Here is a 22839-nt window from a genome sequence, read left to right as displayed (position 1 = left end):
TTTTGGTTTCCTTTAGTTTTTTGGACTCTGGTTCTGACCCAGTTTTGAGACATTAACTGTTGTTGATTTGATGAGTAACACCTGTCAGGTGATTCGGGTACAAAAAGGCAAAGGCAGGAAAACACAAACCAAGATTTAAACAGAACAGTTTCTAGAGCTGGAACTCAGAACATGAGGCTGCTCGACTCGTTCGTCTCGGTCCACGCTCACCAGGACCGAGACGAATCAGCTGCAGATTAAAATCCATAGGCTGTTCCATTTGACTTGAGTCTGCAGTAAAACGCCTGACTGACGTCTCTAATGAGCTTTAATTAAACAGAACCATCAACACAAACTGAAAACAAGCTCAGACTCAATTAGAATGTGACGTTTTCACAGCTGCAGCTTCTATCAAGGAAAAGATCAGGAGCTGCTGCAGACGACCAGAACATAACGTTATAATAATTAGATCCAATCCAGCCTGAAACACCAGCTGATGTGTGTGTGTGTGTGTGTGTGTGTGTGTGTGTGTGTGTGTGTGTGTGTGTGTGTGTGTGTGTGTGTGTGTGTGTGTGTGTGTGTGTGTGTGTGTGTTTGTGTGTTTGTGTGTGTGTGTGTGTACCTGGCAGTCTCAGGTTGACGACGCGATCAAAAAGGTTTTTCTCAGCTGTGACTCTGTTTAACACCTGGTTCAGCAGCTGCAGACAAAAAAAAAGTTTTCATTTATACTACCAGCAATGACCACAAAAAGTCCTCCAAAGGTGTAGAACCAGTCCAGAACCCCTGGTTCCTCATCTCTTTATATGATCCTTCCCAGCAGCCAGACATCTTTTAAAGACCATGTTCACTGAGAAACCCTTTATTACTTTTTTTGAATATGATCGGTCATTCTGAGTGTTTCATGCAGGCTGAACATGAAAATAGTCTCCTACACCTACCTCCTGCATTAACTTCTGATAGAAAACAGACGGTGAAACTCTAGGATTAGAAAATCCTGACAGATCTATGTCACACTGTCAGTTAACATTCATGGACTCATCCATCTGGACTCACGACGGGGAAGGCTGTTGTTAGTTTAGCGTCCAGGAAACAGCAGAGAATGTCTCAGCTAGTAGAAGCTAACTGTTAGCATTTGCAACTCCACCACACAGCAGAACTTCTCTAGGCTTGTGTTATTAGTGAAGGTAAAACATCAACGTTGCAGAGTGAGTGGTGGAGTCGTGTTGTTGTTAGCCAATCAGAGGAGAGATGTCCAAATATCAGGAAGTAAAAAATTAAAATGTATTACTCTGAAGGTAGACTAAAGGTAAGAACTGTTTTCAGGCGTAATTAGAGTTTTCATTAGACTGATTGATCAAGGTGGAACACCTGAAGGTTTCTCTTCACAAGAGCACTGCTAGAACATCAAGATGATCATACCGGCTGTAACGACAGCAAAAATAACACAATTAGCTAACAAGAGGAGCGGTGTGCTGCTCCGTGGTTCGGTTCGCTGAGCTCAAACACCCCTTCTCCCGACCACCGCTTGCTGTAAACAACACCGTAACACTTTTATAACCGAAGGAACTCCCAGCCGCGGACATTTTCTCCATTTAGACATAACCTTTACCGGCATACACTTCAGTATATGATTTGCCTTGCTTGGGATTTTTTAACACACAGAAAAAAAGGTTGTTCTTTACCTTCTCGATTCAACTCAACACGACCTTTATTTATATAGCACCTTACAAAACACTTACCTGACACTAAAGTGCTTCACAGACACAGATAAAAACATAACACATAAAATCCACTAAAGGTGAATAAAACACTACCAAATAAAAACATTCAAAATTAGACTAAAAAAAGAAACACACCACTCACAGTAACTCACAGATTTAAAAGCCAGTTCATAAAAATGGGTCTTCAGCTTAGATTTAAGAACTGGTACAGAAGAGGACTGCTGAATGTTTGATGGAAGCTCATTCCATAGTTTTGGAGCTGTATTGAAAAGGCTCTATCACCCCGCACCTTCAGCCGAGATCGGGAGACCACGAGCAAGGACAAGGCCTCTGAAAGGAGTGCCCGTGGGAACATACGAGTGCAGTGTGTCTGCCAGATATGCTGGAGCCAAACCATTTAGAGATTTAAAAACCAGAAAAAGAACTTTAAACCGAATCCTAAAAGAAACACGTAGCCAATGTAGAGCTGCCAATATGGGCATAGCATGACAAACATCTCCCAGCAGCATTTTGGACATGTCGCAAATGGGCTAAGGCACCATGGATCACTCCGAACAGGATGGAGTTGCAATAGTCCAGACGTGAATTTATGAGCACATGCACAACAGTTTCAAGATCGCATCTGGACAAAAATGGTTTAACCTTGGCCAAGCGTCTTAAATGGTTAAAGGAGGAAGCTACCACCCCATTCATGTGACCCCTAAAACAGAAGTCTGTCCATCTTCACTACCAAATTAACAACATAGTTCCAAATTAACAACATAGTCCTTCTAATGGGGGTTTAATTCACCACAGTCCACCATGGAGGTATCAGTGTGGCTCCTGGGACTGAAGAGCACTGCTTCGGTCTTCCCCTCATTGAGGCACAGGAAAATTTCTGTCATCCATGCTTTGACCTAACACAAACTATCTAAAACCTTCAAGACTGGTCGACCACCAGCATCATCCAAAGGAAAGTACAGTTGGCAGTCATCAGCATACAGGTGAAAATAATTACCGTGTTTCCGTAGGACACCCAAAGGCAGAATATACACACAAAACAGCAGGGGACCCAGTATTGAACCCTGCGGCACACCCCAGGGGAGATGGGAGAATTCAGACGAGAAACCACCCATCTGGACACACCATTCTATTAGAAAGATAGGACCCAAGCCAATTCAGAGCCAGACCAGTGATTCCCAAGTAGTGCTCAAAACAATGAAACAGCACCTAATGGTCTACTGTATTAAAGGCTGCTGTCAAATCCAGCAAAACTAGTAACACAGACCTTCCGCCATTAGTTGCAAGAAGAATGTCGTTCAGCCTTGTTTTGAAAAAAAAAAATTGTAAGTCGCTTTGGGTAAAAGCGTCTGCTAAGCACATAAACATAAACATAAACATTTTGCGACCGTTTCGGCTACTTTTTATAGCCATCTTCAGAGCGGTGTCGATGTTGGTGGCGTCACTTGTACATTTATCCACAGGAAGCAAATAATGATGTGGACCTCAGCTGCCCTCGCTCTCCTCGTCGATGACACAGTCCCATGCATGATCTAACGTGTAGAACCCATCATCTCTGTTCATGGTTCCGTGTCCATGTCTCTGTATTTCTATAGCTTCCTTAATCCATCTTTTATATTTTTGTTGTTCGGTAGTTATGATCCTTGTTACGTCCCAGTCCATTATGTGGGTTTCCCTTGTGTAGTGATCGGTTATGGCTGATTTCTTCGTTGTACTTTCTGCTTCTTGTTTCGCTGCTCTTGTGTGTCTTCGGTTTGTTTTTTTCTCACTCTTTTCTCTGTTCTATTGCTCTTGTGCTGAGTCCGGTTGCTCTTATGTATTTAGAGTTTGCATGGGCAAGCTCCCCTCTGCTCTGGCTCATTTCTACTTCCTGAAACAGGAGCGCCAGAGCTTTTTCCCCACAGAGATCTCCTCATAAGGCATTCATTTACTAGAGACCACTGCAAATGTGTGAACTTGGTCTTTAAAATAATCTTGATCCTGATCAGGGGTTCTGGACTGAATCAGGAGTTCTCAGCGGTGGTACCATCAGAATTCTGATCTGTTCTGGTACCTTAAGTGATCCAAGAGTTAATGTTACCTGAGCAAGTCGTCGCAGCAGCAGCTCTGCTGATGGACGCGACCAGTCCAGGAAGATATCCGGTACCAGAGTGACGGTCATCTCCAGAACCCGCAACAAGCTGACAGACAGGTCAAAGCAGGTCGCACACACCTGTGTACAGGTTCACACAATTAATGAGGAAACACTCCAGCAGAACCAGAACCATTATTCTGGTATTATGTGATTACCTTCAGCTGACGGGTGTCCACAAAGTTCCTCTCAGGTCGCTCTGCGGCCTGCTGGATCTGAAACCAGGCCAAGAAGTGGGTTTCCAACCCAGAACATTTCACTTTATACCTCAAACATGATCTAAGGCAGTGGTTCTTGACCAGGAACCCCCCCCCCCCCCCCCCCCCCCCCCCAACTCACGTTAAAGGTAACTTTTCTGAAGCTTAAAGTTTCGGGGGGGGGGCTAAATTTATTTACAATTCTTACTAAAATATGAATGTTGGGTTAACTGGTGCATCATAATTACTTGATTGTGTGTGTGTGTGTGTGTGTGTGTGTGCGTGCGTGCGTGCGTGCGTGTTGTGTGTGTGTGTGTGTGTGTGTACATTTATATGTTCTTTATGCTGGTTGAAAAACGCTGGTTTAGTTTCATTTAGGACTGGGACGATAATCAATAAACCAATTAATCGTACAACAGATGAAAATGAACGTTTTTCCAGCCTCGATATGTCGGTCTTTGTCAGACACATGGCCTGCATGTCAACCGCAAGGGGACTAAATTAGAGAAACAAGTAAAAAAAAATGTTATCCGAGTTGGGGCGTATTGATACATGGAGGTATTTACACAAAAAGTAGCACAAATTTACATTTTATTCAGCAAGACATGATATGCACTCGAGGATTGATTACTTTTTTACCTTTAGTAAAGACCTCCACAGAGTGAAGGACTGTGTAATCAGACAGAAAGATTTATCTGATCACTCAGGACTAACTATGAAGATTGGATTTAAAATGAGCCCCAAAAACACCCTATGGAGGCTTAACACAGGTCTGTTAAATAACGAGTCATTTAAAAAAGAAATGGGACTGGAGTCAAAAATGTACTTAGAGCTCAATGATAATGGGACAGTTAATCCCACAATCGTATGAGATGCGGCAAAAGCATACCTTAGGGGTAAAATTATAGCAAAATGTGCAATCCTAAAGAAGGTGAAAGCAAAGCAGCTAGCAGACTTGCAGGAAATTTTTAAAAAGTTGGAACAGCTGCACGCCGTCACAAGGTGCCCCCGGGTATTGGAGCAGATGAGACCGGTCAAGCAGGAGATTGACAAAATCTTAAAAGAGGAAATTGAAAAAATATGTAAATATAATAGACAAAGGTGGTATGAGGCAGGACCCAAAGCTGCCAGGCTACTATCATGGAGGCTTAGGAAACAACAACAGGAAAACACTATTCATAAAGTGCGCAACTTAAAAACAAATAGAATAACTAATAAACTCGAAGAAATTCAGAGAGCATTTGAAGAATATTACTCAGAGCTATACGCGCAGCCAAATAAAGTAGACGAGTATACGATTAGGAATTTCTTGTCCAGCTTAGGTCTACCATCTATAGGTAAGCAGCACAATGAAGACCTCGTTAGAGAAATATCAGAGGAAGAAATTAACATTGGGATCTCCAGACTTAAAACTTTTAAAGCCCGGATTCCCACCAGAGTGGTATAGGCAGATGAGGGGACATTTAATCCCACTACTGAAGGCCTCTTTCAACTACACTCTGAGTGTGTGTGGGGGGCGCTCCCACCATCAAGGCGTGAAGCTTATATCTCTGTTATACCAAAAGCAGGGAACGATAAAACGGACCCCAAAAGATATAGACCAATTAGCGTGCTAAATATGGACTATAAATTCTTTGCTGTGATTTTGGCTAAAAGACTAAGCATATTGATGCCCATGCTGATAGGGGAGGATCAAACAGACTTCATAGGTAATAGACAAACGCACGATAATATCAGAAGGACCATTCATATTATTGACCAGATACTAAAGAAAAAAACGTAACAGTTCTCATTGGGCTTGATGCAGAAAAGGCATATGATACGGTTGGGTGGGAATTTCTATTTAACGTACTGAAGAGATTTGGGCTATGTGATAAGTTAATTCAATGAGTAAGAATGACTTATCTGTCTCCAACAGCAAGGAACAAAATTAATGGAAGCCTCTCAAATCGGATAACATTACAACGGTGCTGTAGGCAGGGCTGCCCGTTAAGCCCACTGCTTTTTAATGTTTTTATTGAACCGTTGGCTCAATGCATCAGGGAAGAGACTCGATTAGAGGGGGTTACAACAGGGAAAGTGGAAAATAAAATTTGTTTGTATGCAGACGATGTGTTGGTAACGTTGGGAAACCCAGAAGAGGGGATCCCATTGCTTATGGAAATTTTGGAAGAATATGGCAGACTGTCTGGTTAGACTGAACAATCAAAAAACTCAAATCTTGACTTTCTTTTTGATCCCTCAAGTCATCTGGTTGCTAGATACAGATTCAGCTGGCATCAATCACAAATGGAGTATTTGGGCATCCCACTGACAAAAGACCCAGCATTGTTACATGAAGTTAATTATACTCGGGTGACCAAGAAAATGTATGAGGATCTGGAGAGGTGGGGTCTGCTCCCCCTCGATCTGGGCAGCAGAGTTAGAGCGATAAAGACAAATATTCTCCCAAAACTATTATAGTTATTTGCAGCACTTCCTGTTGAGGTCCCAGCAAAACAATTCAGGGAATGGGACATGCATTGTTCAAGATTCATATGGAGCAATAAAAGGCCGAGAGTGAGATATTGCAGCTGCCTGGGGAAAGGGGGGGTACAGCCTTGCCATGCTTTGAGGATTATTACTTGGCGGCCCAGATCAGACCTCTAGTGTTCTGGTGTAGCTCTAACTAAGTACAAGGCAAAATGGAAGGACATTGAGCTTTCCCTAATGGACTTCCCAATACAGCCTGTCCTGGGGTCTCTGGAGAGTCTGCCACAGAAATACCAAATGCAAAATTTCTGTGCAAATTTCTCTCTGAAAAAATGGGCTGAGGTGATTAAAAAAAATCTGTCTTTATAAGGAAGTGGGATTTCTGGGTTGGCCGTGGTATCTCCCGGACTTCGTTCCGGCACAGATGGACCATAAATTTAGGGAGTGGTCCAGGCATGGTGTCACTGCAATCTGCAAGATAGTTAAGCATGGGGAACTGCTCAGTTTTGAGGACATGTGTCGGTTTTATGAGATCAGCAGGGAAGATTTCTACCGTTACTTACAGGTTCGGAGCTTCTTCTGGAGGGAAATTAGAATGGCCGATGCAGACGCAACCAGTGGGGTGATTCAAATATTCATGGATGCATATGGGGATAAGATCATAAGAGGCACCATAGGCAAATTGTATAAAATGTGGCGAGATTTTGGATGGAAGAATTTAGATTCTTTATTTCGCCAAAGCAGGAATCCAAAATAAGTGGTTCATGCGCTTCGTGCTGGAGGGAGTGCGGGGAGATCGCCGCAGGTTGCTCCCATATCTTCTGGTCATGTCCTAAGCTAAAGACTTTTTGGGAGGAGATCCGTGAAATGGTGGTGGAGGTGCTTGGAGGAACTGTGGACTTCTCCTTTAGCACCATGTACCTTGGGAAAATCCCTGAGGATATAAACAAACGAGACTCGTACTTACTGAAAATAATCCTGGTTGCATGCAAAAAGGCAATTATTAAATGTTGGCTGCAGAAAAGCCAGGTCCAGGATGGAGAGGCAGATCAGAGGTTTAGATCTTTCAGTCCTCTCAGGCTCCTCGTATGTCTGCAGAGCGCCGACTGGGTTTCCGTTTGTCACAAATAGAAATGTAACTTTGATAATAGCAATTCTTTGACTCGGTGTCTGGAGACCCTCGGGAGTTGCTCGTTAGCCCCCCTTTTTCCTTCTTCTAACATGTTGCCATGACGACACACCAAATGTTAAGTTTCCTCTTTCCCCGACACACTGATAAGAAACAGGCTTTACATCATAATGCTTTTCTTGTGGCATTTTGTTGAGTTTTATTTCTGCGTTGTGGATAAAATCTGCTATTTTATGTTATTACTAACTTTTTCTCAGACAAAAAGTAGCTGTTCTCTGAGTGATGAAACAGCAATACGACATTCATCTCACCTCCTGAATCATCCCGATAAACTCTGAGAAAGCCCAGTTGAGTTGGTTCAGGACGCTGTTGAGGAAAGATGCCGCCATGTCTTTGTCCATTCTGAGCAGCTCCGCCATGTGTCTCTGCAGCAGCAATGATGGGCACGGCTCTGGACCAATCAGGCGACAGAGAACAGGTCAGGGGGGTAAAAGATGGTCAGAGATCAGACTCAGGAAGCATCTGGAGCTGGAAAAGATGAAGATCTGCATATCTGAGCTGGTCTGAGAGCTACATCTGAACTTTTGTTTGAAATGCATCGATTATGTTAGGACCAGACTGAGAAGGAACCGTGTCACGTCATTCTGAAAAAGTAAATAAAACCAAACAAAAAGGAAATGAAAGGATGGAGGAGGAGGAAGTAAAGGAGAGGAGAAGAAAAGCTGAAAGACAATCAGACCATGAAGGTTGAGGCTAAGCTGGGGCAGGGGGCTCTGAAGAAAACAATCTTCATCACCATGAAGACACCAACTCAGAGGTCAGAGCTTCTGTTTCTGCTCTTCACGCACTACGCTAACTGGTCCTGCAGGAATGGGTCTTAAATTTTAATCCCTATCATCATTTCCTCTCAATTCACAAACCTCCACACAGATTATAAATCATCTGAGTAAAACTGCTCTGAATCATTTCATCTCTGAAGCATCACTGCTTTGAAGACTCTTATTATTAACCTCCAGGGAATTAAAATGATCTCAGTAACTCTGTCATTTTCTGTGTCAACTCCACCAGAAACACCACTTCCTGTCCGATCTGCTGGTCACAAGAAGCTGAACTCAACACATTTCTGGCGTATTGATCTTTCGGAGTCACTTTGCTGATTGCGTCGACATAAAGACGCTTTCTACATAAATCTGAATCCTAAATCTCAGGTTTAATCCCCGCTGACAGAACATCGATGTGAGAAGGAGCTGGCCAACACTGCGTCTCCAGCTTCGGTTATTGATCCGTGTTTATCGCTACTGAAAATGCACCACATGCACCAACATCTGACCTCTGAGCAGGAAGCAGGACAGACAGCACAGCTGGAACGTGAACACAACAGAACTTACTTTGGAAACTAGCAATGGAAAGATCTCCTGAACAGCATGCAGACGAGAAGCACACAGATGAAGGTCACTTAGCATGCAGAAACGACTCGATGATGTGTGTGTGTGTGTGTCTAGCACACCTGACACACACACATGCTCACACTCGATTAAAGCTGAAAATCAGAGCAGAGCTGCGGTAAAAATAATCCTGCAGATGGACCGTCATGGCCTCATTTTATTTATGGAAATTCCAGCAAAAAGCATAAAGTAGAACAAACTTCAAAAACAATAAAAACATCTCGTATCAGAAAAAGGTTCTGACGGTGGAGAAAAGATAATTTCAAACACAGCATTTCTTCTCTGTCAGCCTGTTAGACACCAGCACACTCTAAACCAGGGGTGTCAAACTCAAATTCACACGGGGCCGAAATGAAACTCTGGGACGAAGTCGAGGGCCAAACTTAATATTTTTTGAAAAAGTGACGGCAAATTTGCACATTTTCTTTATCAACATATATGCAACTTTGAACTTTTTAATTTGGAAACAAACTTATTTCTGCATTAACACTGAATGTGGAATAACCACATGAGCAAGTCAATGTTAAATAAAACACATCAGTGGTATTCATTACCTGTGGTATATTCAGCATTTTTAAAATCTATTCAGGATTTATGTTTTCTTGTTGTTTATTCATTTTTCTTCTTTTTTCTTCTCATTTTTTCTCCTGTAATAAGTGTCATCGCTGCTGTGACATCTAGCTTTCCCCACTGAGGAACAATAAAGGGATTTTCTATTCTACTCCTCTATCTGCAGCCTTTCCACTTCCTGTTTACTGTAGGTTAAATCTTTTCTCACGGGCCAACAACAAAATAAAAATATCATTTTATCTTAAATGAAAATGCAACATCTCACCTGTTAACTTTCATGTTTTGGAGCAGAAAAAGAGCATAAAACCAACATATTTAAAGCTCAGTTTGCTCCACTGGTTTACTGTGATGCTCACCTGTTCCAGCCAGATACCTGCATCATGGGGCTGACCTGAGCTGAGGAGGAGACCCCTGTTGTTTTGTTCATCTTCATCATAATAATGACAACATTAGATGACAACAGGTGCTCACATAGGTTTGTGCTGATGAACATGTCTGAGCAGCTTGACCACGTTGTTGTGTGTCGGGGAGGAAAAATAACAACTACAGCAGCCACAGAGTCTTGCTGATTTGAGCGTGTCGCTGCTCGCTGGAGTTATATCAGCTCTGTCTGGAGGTTAGTTGGAAAACTTTCTCTTTCAGTCGTGAACACATTACTGAGCAGTTAAAATCTCAGTTTCTGGACTTCCAGCGTCGGCAAATAGCTGAGTAAACTCGGCGCTGAGTGAGAGGAGTGTTTAGTTTGTCCGAGACAGCGGAGCTGCAGACACCGGCGGCAGCAGACGCTGGAAAAAACACAAAGAAGGGGGCACTTTGGCTCTGCGCTAAGGCCGCAAAGCATCATGGGAGTTGTAGTCTTTGCGGTTATATCGGCAAGCGTGTCAGTTTTTATATATTTTTGATATTTATCTCGCGGGCCACATAAAAATGCTCCGCGGGCCGCATCTGGCTCGTGGGTCTTGTGTCTGACACAAGTGCTCTAAACCCTTTCTGCGTGTCAGGAAGCAGCTGATCACACTGACAGTAGGAACAGAAACCAGTAAAAGAAAACAACCACCTTATTTACGACAGGAGGTTTAATCTAGAACTTGAGGGTCGAAGACACCAAGTCCCTCTTCAACAAACCAGAGAAAATGTCACAATGTGGGAAATGTTTTCTGCCATTTGAAAAGCAGGAATGAATCTTAACTGACGCTGAAAGTAAACATAAACAATTACTGTTGTTGGATTTAAACTACTTCTGAGGAAGAACCTAGCACCACAGCCTCCAGAGAGGAGGTCAGATGATCAGTCATTCAAATCTTTTCATCATGTGGAGACAACAGAGTCACACGGACACAAAACAACACCTACTCTGAAGGCTCGGCAGGTTGGCGTCCTCCGGTTTGGTCTTCAGCAGGTGAGGAAGACGAGTGTATCTGTATCCAAAACCACAACCCTGTAGAACCGAGAGATGTTTGAGACATCAGCAGAAGTGTGTGTGTGTGTGTGTGTGTGTGTGTGTGTGTGTGTGTGTGTGTGTGTGTGTGTGTGTGTGTGTGTGTGTGTGTGTGTGTGTGTGTGTGTGTGTGTGTGTGTGTGTGTGTGTGTGTGTGTGTGTGTGTGTGTGTGTGTGTGATTACTGTTGGCACAGTGAAGATATAATTTTTTATTTTTATGAGGCATTCTTTCAAACTGAAAAATAACTTTTAGTTTCGATAAGCCCCGCCTATCCTAATGTAAATTCCACAATAGTACACAGCTGCAGACCCGGACAGATGTCCCACTCACCCTCCACAGTCGGACCAGAATCCAGTTAGTCTGAGCCCAGGGTCTCTGCTCATATGGAGCCAGCAGGTTTCTCATCATGGCCACTCGTCTGAAAGCAAACATCAACACTGATCCCAGCAGGTAGAGCACACTTGGGTCTGAACCAGAGCCTGTTCCAACTAATGCTTCAAGATTACCATGCCTTGGATGACTAACGCAAACCCTGAGACAAACATCAGCTCTGAGTCAGACCACCCACAGCTCCTCATTATGAGTCTGAGAGAAGGACAAAGAAAACTCACTGCTCCTCTGGGATCCTCTCCACTGCCCTGAGGGATTGTGGGTAACAGACATAGCTGGCCAATGCCTGCATCAAAGAGTCTTTGATATCTGAGGACACAAGCAAACAAAAGTTTGGATACAGTGAAGTCAAACCAGGGAAGGAATCCTGAACTTAAAAGGACCAACCATGATGATGTAAACCCTACAGGAGACTTCTGCTGCTCCTACCTGGAGGACATCAGGAGGTTCTGACATGATGAATTAGTTTCTCCTGCATCAATCTATCCGGTCATGAACATAATGACTCATGTAATTTAAAGCTCAGAAGGGAGAACTTTTTTTTAACTCTAAGAGACTCTGTAGCTCGGCCAGGTGACTCGAACCAGCAGACTAAACTCTCCTTCACATCATTCCTCAGAATCGGTCTTCAACATGGAAAAATATTTAGGAACCCGTTCAGGAGCAGATCGGGATCCATCTGGTTCCAAACCTTCACTGAACTTTGTTTTCATTATTTAAGAAACAAGTTTTAAACCTAAAATCTGCATCATGCAAATGAATAACAATATTTCTCACCTATCACTCTGTGTGTGTGTGTGTGTGTGTGTGTGTGTGTGTGTGTGTGTGTGTGTGTGTGTGTGTGTGTGTGTGTGTGTGTGTGTGTGTGTGTGTGTGTGTGTGTGTGTGTGTTCAACATAGTTGAAAATAACTTTCTATTTCTGTTTTTCCCACAAACTATTTCTGTAAGTGGATCAAATGCTTATAGCAGGAAATCAGACACTTTTAGAGTTCGGGTGATTTCCTGTCTCGTCTCATCTGAACAGAAACAGTAACTCATGGTGAAGTGTTCACCAGCTGCAGCGACTCAGGCTTTGTGGTGCTTCAGCAGCACTCCCAGCGCCTTTGTTCTGGTTTCATTCTCATGTTTAACATGTTTGTTTAGCAGGTGACAATCTCAGGATGCTCTGCTTCAGTTTGTAATGGTTTATTTGTTGTTAGAAGTTATTGGTGCAGCAGGAGAGCCTGAAACCAGTCTCTGATAAGTGCTGGATGATCGATTACTGCAGCCTGATCACGATAAACAGTTACAGCCTCCTGGATACATCAACAACACGCACACACAAACACAGCAGACAGAAAGGACATCAATGTTCTGTTGCAGCTGAAAGAAATTAAAGACATAATTTTAATTACAGAATTATAAAGTAAAAAATGCTGAAAATAATTTAAAGAGGCAAACGCAGCGACCGCTCTGATTACAGAGGGAAACCACAGCAGGTGAAACAAAAACAGACTCAACAAACAGCAGATTTAAACGTCCATATGACCTGAACACAGATAGGAGGCAACATGGACGCGAAACTATGGCAAGCCAAATGGATCAAAAATGTGCACATTCTAAAAACGGGTTACATCCTCCAACACACGTTCAAGACAATCATTTTGATGCTAAAGTGGGCAAAAAAATAACGCACGTTCAAAACACGCGTAATGGCCGCCAAGGCCTGTATGGAAAGCCAATGATGAAACAAAAACTTAGTAGAAAATAATTAATAAAACAGAAAGACATAAAAACTAAACGCTGCTTCAGCTGGGTAGACAAGGTAAAAAAGGTAGTTAAAAAAAAGATTACATATATTGGATGAGAAGCCAGAAGCTACTTCGGGGACAATTTTCAAGTTTAAAAGTAAGTCAGCTAATTTCAAATGTTTTTTTTAGATCCAAATAAGTTATCTATTGTTGGTCAGTTGCTTAGTAGTTGCAGCTTCGGTGGTTAGTGGGTAGTAACTCACTTAAATTTTTAATTTAATGAACATATACACAATTTAAAAAGTAAAAGGCTCGTTATATATTTATAATGAAACAAGTACATATAAAATATAACGTTATCTCCCGTGTCACGTGACGTTACTTGACCGCCGTGGAAGCCGCGGTCATGTGATGCAAGTCTGTTCCATTTAACCATTTTCTTTGACCAAGGAAGGACAGTGTCCTTGGAAGCAAGGCGCCTGGCCTCGCAAGACACCAGGCGCCTTGACATTGAGAAACACCCCAAGTCATCAACAAGCACCAAACATTTTGTTTCCTGTGCGACGGACAAAAATCGCACAGTGTGATCCGGGCTGAGGTGGTTAGGCTTAGGCACCCCAACGTCCTTGCCCTGCAATGGACTGGCAACCTGTCCAGGGTGTACCCCGCCTGTTTGCTCAATGACTGCTGGAGATAGACACCAGCCCCCCCCCTGCGATCCTGCATGGACAAGCGGGTTCAGATAATGGATAGATGGATTTATTTTTTCTTGCACCAAGTACAGCTGCTAATGTTGTTATTCTCGCACGTATGGCAATAAAGCCTTCCGATTCTGATTCATTTAGAAAAATTAATTTGGAAACAATTACTTTGGTGCTTTTATTATGTAATGTTTTTATCAACAGGCTTTTAATTTAAAGTGCATTCTATTAGCAGGCTTTTATTTTGGAAATATCAAACGGGATCAGAAATAACTTATCAGCTCAAGGACTACCATTCATTTTCTTCTAAAAACTAACCCTAACCCTTCTGACTGCTGTAGTGGCCTTCAAAATAAAACTTAAACAATAAAAGAGTGTGTGTGTGTGTGTGTGTGTGTGTGTGTGTGTGTGTGTGTGTGTGTGTGTGTGTGTGTGTGTGTGTGTGTGTGTGTTACCTGTTCCTACAATACGTGGGTCTGCAAAGTGTTTGGCGAGGATGGTGGCAAGCTGAGTCAGCGTATCCTCGTAGCCTGACAAGAAAACAAAAAAGAAGTTAATTCATATCAGCAAGAAGAGCTGATTGCACGATAACATCCACGCAAGGATAGACACGTGCACACACACAGGTGTGTGTGTGTGTGTGTGTGTGTGTGTGTGTGTGTGTGTGTGTGTGTGTGTGTGTGTGTGTGTGTGTGTGTGTGTGTGTGACTCTGCAATCCTGCTAATGGCAGAACCCAAGTTGTTAACATGACAAACATGATTCACAGCAGCATCAATCAAGTGATATTGGGGGGTGGAGTCACATCAATGACTGTGAGGTCATATTAGTTATTTACACAGGGTTTAAATTTTAAAATATAAAATAAAAATATATAAAAATAAAAGAAACACGTGGTAGCAGGTTGCAGAAACAACAGCTGGAACAAATTAATGTTCTTAGGCATGTCACCTGGAGTGTTTTCTGTAGGATTTGAACAAACATTTGAAGTCACCTGGAGGAAGCACAAACAGTGATCCTCTAAAGAAATCCCAACGAAAGACATGCAGAAGGCTGGAGAGGCAGCCGGTTACACACCAAACTGAAACGCGTTACTTTGATCAGCTGATGATGATGATGATTGTTAGGGCAGCTCAGAGAAGGTGCAGTAGATTCTGTAGAGGACAGCAGTAGCTCAGGAGGTAGAGCAGGTTGTCTAGTAATCGAAAGGTTGCAGGTTCGATCCTGGCTCTCACCAGAGAATGCTGCTCTTGTGTCCCTGGGCTACACACTTAACCCGCCTTGCTTGCTGGTGGTGGTCGGAAGGTCCAGTGGCACCATTTACCACAGATTCCAGTGCGTGTCATAAATGTCTGGTTAATTAACTTGTGTGTTGAGTAATAAACTTGGTGTTTCTAACTTTAAATACGTTAAAATGAATTAAATCAATAAATAAATGAATAATGGATAATAAAAGTAATCAGTTAAAAGCTCAGCTAAAAAGGTGAGTCTTGAACCTGTTCTTAAAAACTTGAACGTTCTCTGTGGCCATGAGGCCCTCCGGCAGTCTGTTCCAGAGATGAGGGTCGTAACAACACTGAGACACACAATGTTAAACTGGCAGTGTTCATTTTGATGTTTTAAAACGATAATTAGTAGAAAATAAGTATAAATATAGTTTTATTGATTTAAAGTGTGAAATTTGACTTTTTCATTTTTCTTTATAATTTCAAATAGGTGTAAAAAACGCTTATATTTTAGTCGACTAAAACAAGACTAAAATTAAAACAAATTTGATGACCAAATAATGAGTAAAATTCAAAAGAGAACTAAATTTCTTGTCAAAACTCTTTTTTGGGCTTTAACTCGTCTGCATGTGAGGCAGAAACAGGCCACAGCAGCCTGAACCCTAAAATAAAACGAGGTCAAACAGAAAAACCTTGGTCCCGAGAGCAGGGTTCTGCCCGAGAACCAGAAGCTTTGAGCAGCAGAATGAATTTATTTTAATGATTAACTGCAAAAGAAGAAGACGAAGAAGAAGAAAATATCATTTCTATAGCGCCTCTCAAGATAAAAATCACGGGGCGCTTCACAAAAACAAAAAATGTAAAAATATAAAAAAGCATTTAGAAAATGTTTTAAAATATATTTTAAAATGAGCAAAAAGATAATTGTGGTAAAGAAAATGTTGAGAAAGAGAGAGAGAATAGGAAAAAGTGGTTCCTGAGGAAGGTGGAATAGGTGGGGAGAGCAGAATAAAGAGAGAGGGGTTGAAGAAGGTCATACAAAAGCCAGCTTGAACAAGTGAGTCTTCAGCTGCTTTTTAAAGGAGTCCACTGAGTCCACTGATCTCAGGCTCAGGGAGAGAGAGTTCCAGAGTCTGGGGGACACAGCAGCAGATGATCTGTCACCTTTGGTCTTTAGCCTGGTCAGGGGTGGACCGTTAAAGCGCCCGAGCGCCATTGGCGCTAAATTTTCTCGTCGGGCGGTAAATACTTGACGACTTACCGCCCGGGTGGCGCCCAAGCTTTATTTGTCATTTACACACCGGCTTTCGCCTACATCATGGCCCCGCCCTGTAGGAAGCTGCCGTTTTCGTTTCGCGCGCGTGAACCTGCGCGCCTCTAGCCACCTACTGCACTTGTACGATTCGTGCACGTACTGCACGATTATTTATAGTCACGTGAACTATAAGTCACTATTAAAGACGAAGTGGAACCACGCTAGAAACACACAAGCACGCAGGAAGATCGCGCCACCACTGGGATTGGATTTCTTGATGAAATCTCCGGCAAAACGCTTTAAAACTGGTGAGGAGAAGCGAGACAGTTCGAAACGGTATGAAGCAGAGAAGCGTGTGCGTAGGTGGAATGATTCTTGGCGGTTTAAAGAAGACGGGAGGCACAGAGAATGGCCGTGTTCGAGTTGAGCAGCGCCTCGCCTGGAAAACAGACGGAAGCAGCAGGGGGAGTGGCTGAAAGCCGGCGTTTACGCCGGGGACACACCGGCCGCGGAAGCGCCCGAAGCGAATCGCTCACGAAGTCCGGCCGCTGCTCGCTGCTCGCCGCTCCTCAGTTCAGATCAGACGCGCCCCATTCGAGGCGCGCCTCGGCTCCGCTGTGGTTTTTCTTTTAACTACCTGGTGTCCTCAATTTCCTCAGCTCTTTTCCTCTACGTGTGTGTGTGTGTGTGTGTGTGTGTGTGTGTGTGTGTGTGAGTGAGTGAGTGAGTGAGTGAGTGAGTGAGTGAGTGAGTGAGTGAGTGAGTGAGTGAGTGGAGAGAGAGAGGAGAGAGAGAGAGACTATGGTGTGAACCAGTTGTTTCTGCCAGTTGAATCTCTTGGATTTCCCTACATGTGTAGCTCGGGGGTGACGATGGATGAAGATATCGCGTTAGCATACTTGTTCAATTTTCAATTTTAATTCTGGTGCCTGTTAACAGCTGAAACACATCCTCACGTGCTTGTGGATGTCATATATTGTATATGGAGACATGACTGTAATAATAAGTAAAGGTTAGCAGCTGTAGCTTCAGTGTGCTCATAGGAAACGTGACAAAAGAACACAAAACACATTCCTCTTTATGGCCTATATTGTTGTCATCATCAACGTAACATGATTTACAGAATACATGTGGCCAACTAACATTTCATGTTCTACCACCGGATGTTTGGATCAAAATATGAACCAATCAGATCTTTGATCAGGTGAGAGCCAGGTGTTTCCCATCATCCTCTAGGTTTTGCAGCCAAGGGAGAGCAACTGCAGCGCCTTGCTCCAAAATCTGCGGCCGCCTTGATCTCACAAGGTTATCGTTGCCTACGTATGCATGACGTCAGAGCAAGTCGGCGTCAATTCGGACACAAATCTAACCGGCATGCACTGCTCGCCGATCACTGCTGGTCTAATCTGCTTAGAACTGGCTCATCTCGAACACAGCCAAAGGCTCGAGTACAGCAAAGTGGAGTTGGTGATGTACTGCGTTGTATGCTGGAAGTATGCAACGACAAAATTGTGTTTTGTTGAGGGAACAAAAAAATTCAAACTTGAATACGTTATTATGTTTGTGAATGTGTACAAAATAAAGGTTTATTACATTTAAAATGGTTCAGTTGTTATTTTGACTCGTTTTGGCAGCTGACCAGCGGGGCCGGTAGATTCTTGGCGGGGCCGGTAAATATTCAGAGTTACCGGCCCGGCTGGCCGGTTGGTTTTGAAGTTAATGTCCACCCCTGCTGGTGCGTTGCAAAACCAGTAGACTTTGATGACTGGACCTCAGGGACCTGCTGGGGGTGTAGGGACTAAGAAGATCACCAATGTAAGATGGTGCTTGTCCATGTAGGGCCCTATAGACCAGAACCAGGATCTTGAAATGAACCCTGAAGTTGACGGCAGCCAGTGAAGCTGGAGGAGAAGCGGGGTGATGTGGGTGTGTTTGGAGGACTTGGTCAGAAGCCGAGCACAGGCATTCTGAACCACCTGTAGACGGTTCAGGGAGGTTCTGCTCAGACACGTGAAAAGAGAGTTGCAGTAGTCTAAGCGTGAGGAGATGAAGGTGTGGAGAACTGTCTCAAGTTCAGAGCGAGACAGAATGGGACTCAGCTTAGCAATGTTCCTGAGATGGAAGAAGGAAGAGCGAACAAGAGAACTGACATGAGAATCCAGGGTGAGAGGTGGGTCAAAGGTCACGCCAAGATTCCAGACAGAAGGTTTGGTGTGAGAAGCAAGCTGACCAAGAGTCTCTGACTTTAGGAACCAGCTTGTCTGGGGCACAGATGAGGATCTCAGTCTTATCTTCATTCAGCTGAAGAAAGCTCCCAGCCATCCAGGTTTTGATAGAGTCTAAGCAGGTGTGTAACAACTGCAGCTTAGACATCTCATGAGGCTTGAAGGAGATGTACAGTTGGATGTCACCTGCATAAAGATGGTAGGAGATTCCTTTGAAGGAGCTCAGGATGTTCTGAAGAGGAAGCAGATAGAGGAAGAGCAGAGGCCCCAGCACAGAACCTTGTGGGACACCATGGGTAAGAGAGGTGGTGGAGGACCTAAACTTGGAGACGGCCACAGAAAAGGAGAGAAAAGCAACACAATAAAAAAAAACTGAAAACATTCAACTGTTCTATAGTTTCAACGCAATGTCATTTTCTGCACCAGGATCTGACGTTCAGGTTTTTTATTTCTCAGAAGTTGATGCGACCATCTTGTTCTCTGTTTATCTAAACCCTATTGGTGCTATCCTCAGGAAGTTTAAAGTCCTTTTCATTGTTACGCTGATGACACTCAGGTCTACATTCCTGTAAGTAGCTCGGGAATTAAGCCTGGATCACTCTGTGCGATTTGGCCGTCTTTGCCAAATCCCTCGTCCTGATCAGAATCATGACAAAAAATGATCAACGTCAGGTTGATTTGCATATCAGTGCACCATGCTGTGAAAGTACAGAGTAACTGGCTATGCGACAGCTTTTTGAGCCATCTCACAACCAAATCAGCCTCAAAACTCTACGGCACTGCTTGAAAACCTACGATTCCTGTCTGCGATCGACCAATGAAAACACAACAAGACTCTGCATCTCTGAGCTTTGGTTTCACTTTATGTTTAAAATGCAGATTATAAACTACACACCAGTTATTATTTCTGTTTATAGCCCAAGTTAAACCAGAGTTATGCTAAATTAATTAAACTACCTTTTTAGACCATCAGATAAATTGTGAAAACCGTGATTCTGTGAACTGTGAGAGTGAGGAGATGAGCTCACAAACATAAAAAATAAAACACAAAAACATGAGATCTCTTTGCTGTTGGTGGAAATCTCACATATTCAACCGATAAGGATGGTTCAGTAGAGCTTTGCTACGGAGGGACAGAGGAAGCTCCGTGACAGCGGGTGTGAGCGGTCACACGGAGCGGAGCTGCGGAGCAGTGAGACAGAATTCACGGCAAACGTTTAGATATTGCAGCGATGTGTGACAGATTGTTACTTCTCTGTAGTTTAGTGGGATCTTGTGTATAAAGGAGGAGAAGGATGAACGACCAGCTAACAGATCAGCTGTTTCGCTGGAAGACGGGGAAAGGTGACCCGCAGCCAGAATCTGACGCCAAAGCGAGGGTTTTAAAAGCGAAGCTTCCTGTTTGAGGAAGATGAGCTGGGTCATGAACTGACACTAAAACTGTTTTTATTTTCTCAGCTTTGTTTTGGTTAGCGGTCTGCTTAGTGACGTATGCTTTGGGAGATGTGCTGATGATACAGCGTGTCCTGCTGGAGAGAGAGACGTCTACAATCTCACCCTCAGTGAAAATCTTGCTCCGTACAGCGTGCCACCTCTTTGGAGTTCTGTGTGACATGAACAATCCTGGGTGACGGCCTAAAATCGCACAGTGATCCGGGCTTTAAACTCTGGTTATTTGAACCGAGATCCTGGATGGCTGAAAATTTTCTAGATCTGAACCAAAGTAAGACTGAGCTGTTAGTGATTGGTTCTTCAGCTAATGCTAGCAATGCTTGGTTGTCTTGCTGATTTTAGTAAATCATATGTCCAGAATCTTGGGGTCATTTTTGACAGTGACCTTTCATTTGAGAGACAGATAAGTTCATTGGCTAAAAGCAGTTTTTTCCAACTTTGGCTTTTGTCCAAGGCCAAACCTTTTTTTATCACGCAGAGATTTTGAGATAGGGACTCATGCTTTTATCTCGGTGCAAGGAAACATGACTCCGTGTCTCCGATTTCAGCTTCTCAGCACCGGCTGCCAATTAGAATTGAGTTTTAAATTTTCTTGTTGGTTTTTAAATCTTTGCAACCTACTTACCTGACCTGTGTGTTCCCTATTGCCCTTCCAGAGTGCTCAGGTCCTCTGGTCAATAGACCTTGTTCGCTCCCAGCACCAGATGTAACGCTAGAGGAGACGGGGCTTTCACGGTTGCAGCACCTTGTCTGTGGAGCTCTTTACCACAACTTATTAAGGACTCTCCATCAGCTGACTTGTTTAACTCTAGGCTTAAGGCATATTTTTATTCCCTTGCGTTTACTGATTAACTCAGTATTGTAATAATTATGTTTGGTTTTTTTATCGTGCTATTATTTTACTCAGTTTGCAGTTTTTCAGAATTGTTTACTTAATTGTTTTTAATTGTTTTCTGTGTACGTTAAGCACTTTGGCTACAGCTATTTGCTGCTGTAAGCGTTCTATATAAATAAACTGACATTGACTGCTGGAGTCAGAAGCCTTCTGAGGGACTCCTCAGGTGAGAAGAGCTTTTACCTGGAAGCTCCTCCATGCTGTTGGAGGGGCTGAAGTAGTTCTTCAAGGCGCTGTATGCGTTCATGGCCACGTTGAGGTAGAACTCGGGCGTGAAGGCAAACAGGGAGCCAGTTCCGTCAGCGTGTTCGATGGTGCGAATGCAAACACACAGCAGCCAGTAAACATCCAGCATCTTCTCCTGCAGAGACAAACATCGGAGACCAGAAATGCTGCAGCTGGAGCAAAAGGCTCATAAGAGTCTTCAGAGCAAACGGGTCACCTTGGAGTAGATGGTGGCGTTGATCCAGGCCAGTCTGCGGCTCAGGTGGTTCAACTTCTCTGCAAAAACCTTCTGACTCTTCTGGAGTTCCTCCATAATATCGGAGCGCTGAAACACACAACAGCCACTTTGAGTCCTGTCTTTAGGAGAGTTTGAGGCTCTGCATCAGTTCTGTTGGATTGTTTGTGTTGTGCCAACTCTTCCCTCCTGACTGGTTAGAATTGGGTCTGATGGTTTGCTTGTTGTACATTTGAGCCGAGTGCTTCCTGGTGACACTTAATGAGAGGACACATCGTTAGCTGAAAAACTATCTGATTAACTCTGACTCAAGGGCCCACATGGAACTGAACTCAGGCAGAAAATGTGAGGATGGGAGGAGGTTCTCACTCTGGCAGGACATCGAGCAATCTTCTCCTCTGTGTCCTTCAGAGCTACGGCGTATTCGTGCACTTCATCTGCCACCACCACCATCTGTAGGAAACAAGACACATGGTGCGAGTCCACCTGATTACAGAGGAGACGCAGCAATATGAGGTCAAAAGGTCAAACTCTGACAAAAAACTGCGGGAGGAAAATCCCTGACAGAGCAGAGATGAAACAATCAGCCACAACAACCTCCACCTGAGTTTTCACACTTTGATTTTACACAAGATCCTGGTTCTACCAAATCCTGGTTCTATTCAATCCTGGTTCTACCAGATCCTGGTTCTACCAGATCCTGGTTCTATTCAATCCTGGTTCTACCAGAACCTGGTTCTACAAGATTCTGGTTCTACCAGAACCCTGGTTCTACCAGAACCCCGGTTCTACCAGATCCTGGTTCTATTCAATCCTGGTTCTACCAGATCCTAGTTATATTCAATCCTGGTTCTACGAGAACCTGGTTCTATTGAATCCTGGTTCTACGAGATCCTGGTCCTACCAGATCCCGGTTCTACATGATCCTGGTTCTGTCCCAAAGCAAGTTATTTTCTCACCTGAAAGAGGACTCACCTTTCCCAACTGTTGATGGACGCTCAGGTTGTACATCATCACAATACCATCAATGATCTCCAGCAGCGACTTGTCTGCTATTGGCTTATCAGGCTCCTCCAGCGGTCGCCCTAGCAACAGGCCGTCGTTACCGTGGCTTCCTTCAACTTCAGGAGGGAGGGGAGACAGAGACAGGAAGATAAACAGCGGTCAGGTGAGGAGGCAGCAGGTTGAGACTAGTTGGCCTCCTGAGTTCAGTGAAGAGTCTCCTCCATAAACCAGGAAGTTAAGAGACATCAAACCTACAACCATCTGCAGATTACTTACTGTCAACATTCCTTACTGGGACTTTTAAACTGAGTTCAGACTGACCAGAGCAACCACTGAAGAGCCGCACAGACAGCTGATCACAAAGAAATATTAAAAGGAAAACCTCAATTTAAAATCTGCTCAAGATGCAACAAAAAG

At 43.5% G+C, this 22839-nt stretch overlaps 1 protein-coding gene across 4 annotated transcripts in view; it reads right to left on the bottom strand.

Moving 5' to 3' along the window:
- The window catches only part of LOC107384847 (E3 ubiquitin-protein ligase RNF123), a 117302-nt gene that overhangs the window by 40879 nt on the left and 53584 nt on the right, over positions 1-22839 (bottom strand). For all 4 annotated transcript variants that reach the window (XM_070549550.1, XM_070549549.1, XM_015958320.3 and 1 more), the window contains 12 exons: positions 22393-22538; positions 21787-21870; positions 21400-21507; positions 21141-21318; positions 14362-14436; positions 11696-11783; positions 11415-11502; positions 10998-11082; positions 7941-8080; positions 3990-4046; positions 3781-3912; positions 602-677 (listed from right to left, as the gene is read on the bottom strand). In XM_070549550.1, the coding sequence (XP_070405651.1) occupies positions 602-677; positions 3781-3912; positions 3990-4046; positions 7941-8080; positions 10998-11082; positions 11415-11502; positions 11696-11783; positions 14362-14436; positions 21141-21318; positions 21400-21507; positions 21787-21870; positions 22393-22538 (1257 nt within the window). The remainder of the gene's footprint in view (positions 1-601; positions 678-3780; positions 3913-3989; positions 4047-7940; positions 8081-10997; positions 11083-11414; positions 11503-11695; positions 11784-14361; positions 14437-21140; positions 21319-21399; positions 21508-21786; positions 21871-22392; positions 22539-22839) is intronic.

Source organism: Nothobranchius furzeri, chromosome 3, assembly GCF_043380555.1.
Source record: "Nothobranchius furzeri strain GRZ-AD chromosome 3, NfurGRZ-RIMD1, whole genome shotgun sequence".
Classification (NCBI taxonomy): domain Eukaryota; kingdom Metazoa; phylum Chordata; class Actinopteri; order Cyprinodontiformes; family Nothobranchiidae; genus Nothobranchius; species Nothobranchius furzeri.
This window is presented reverse-complemented; position numbering and strand designations above follow the sequence as displayed.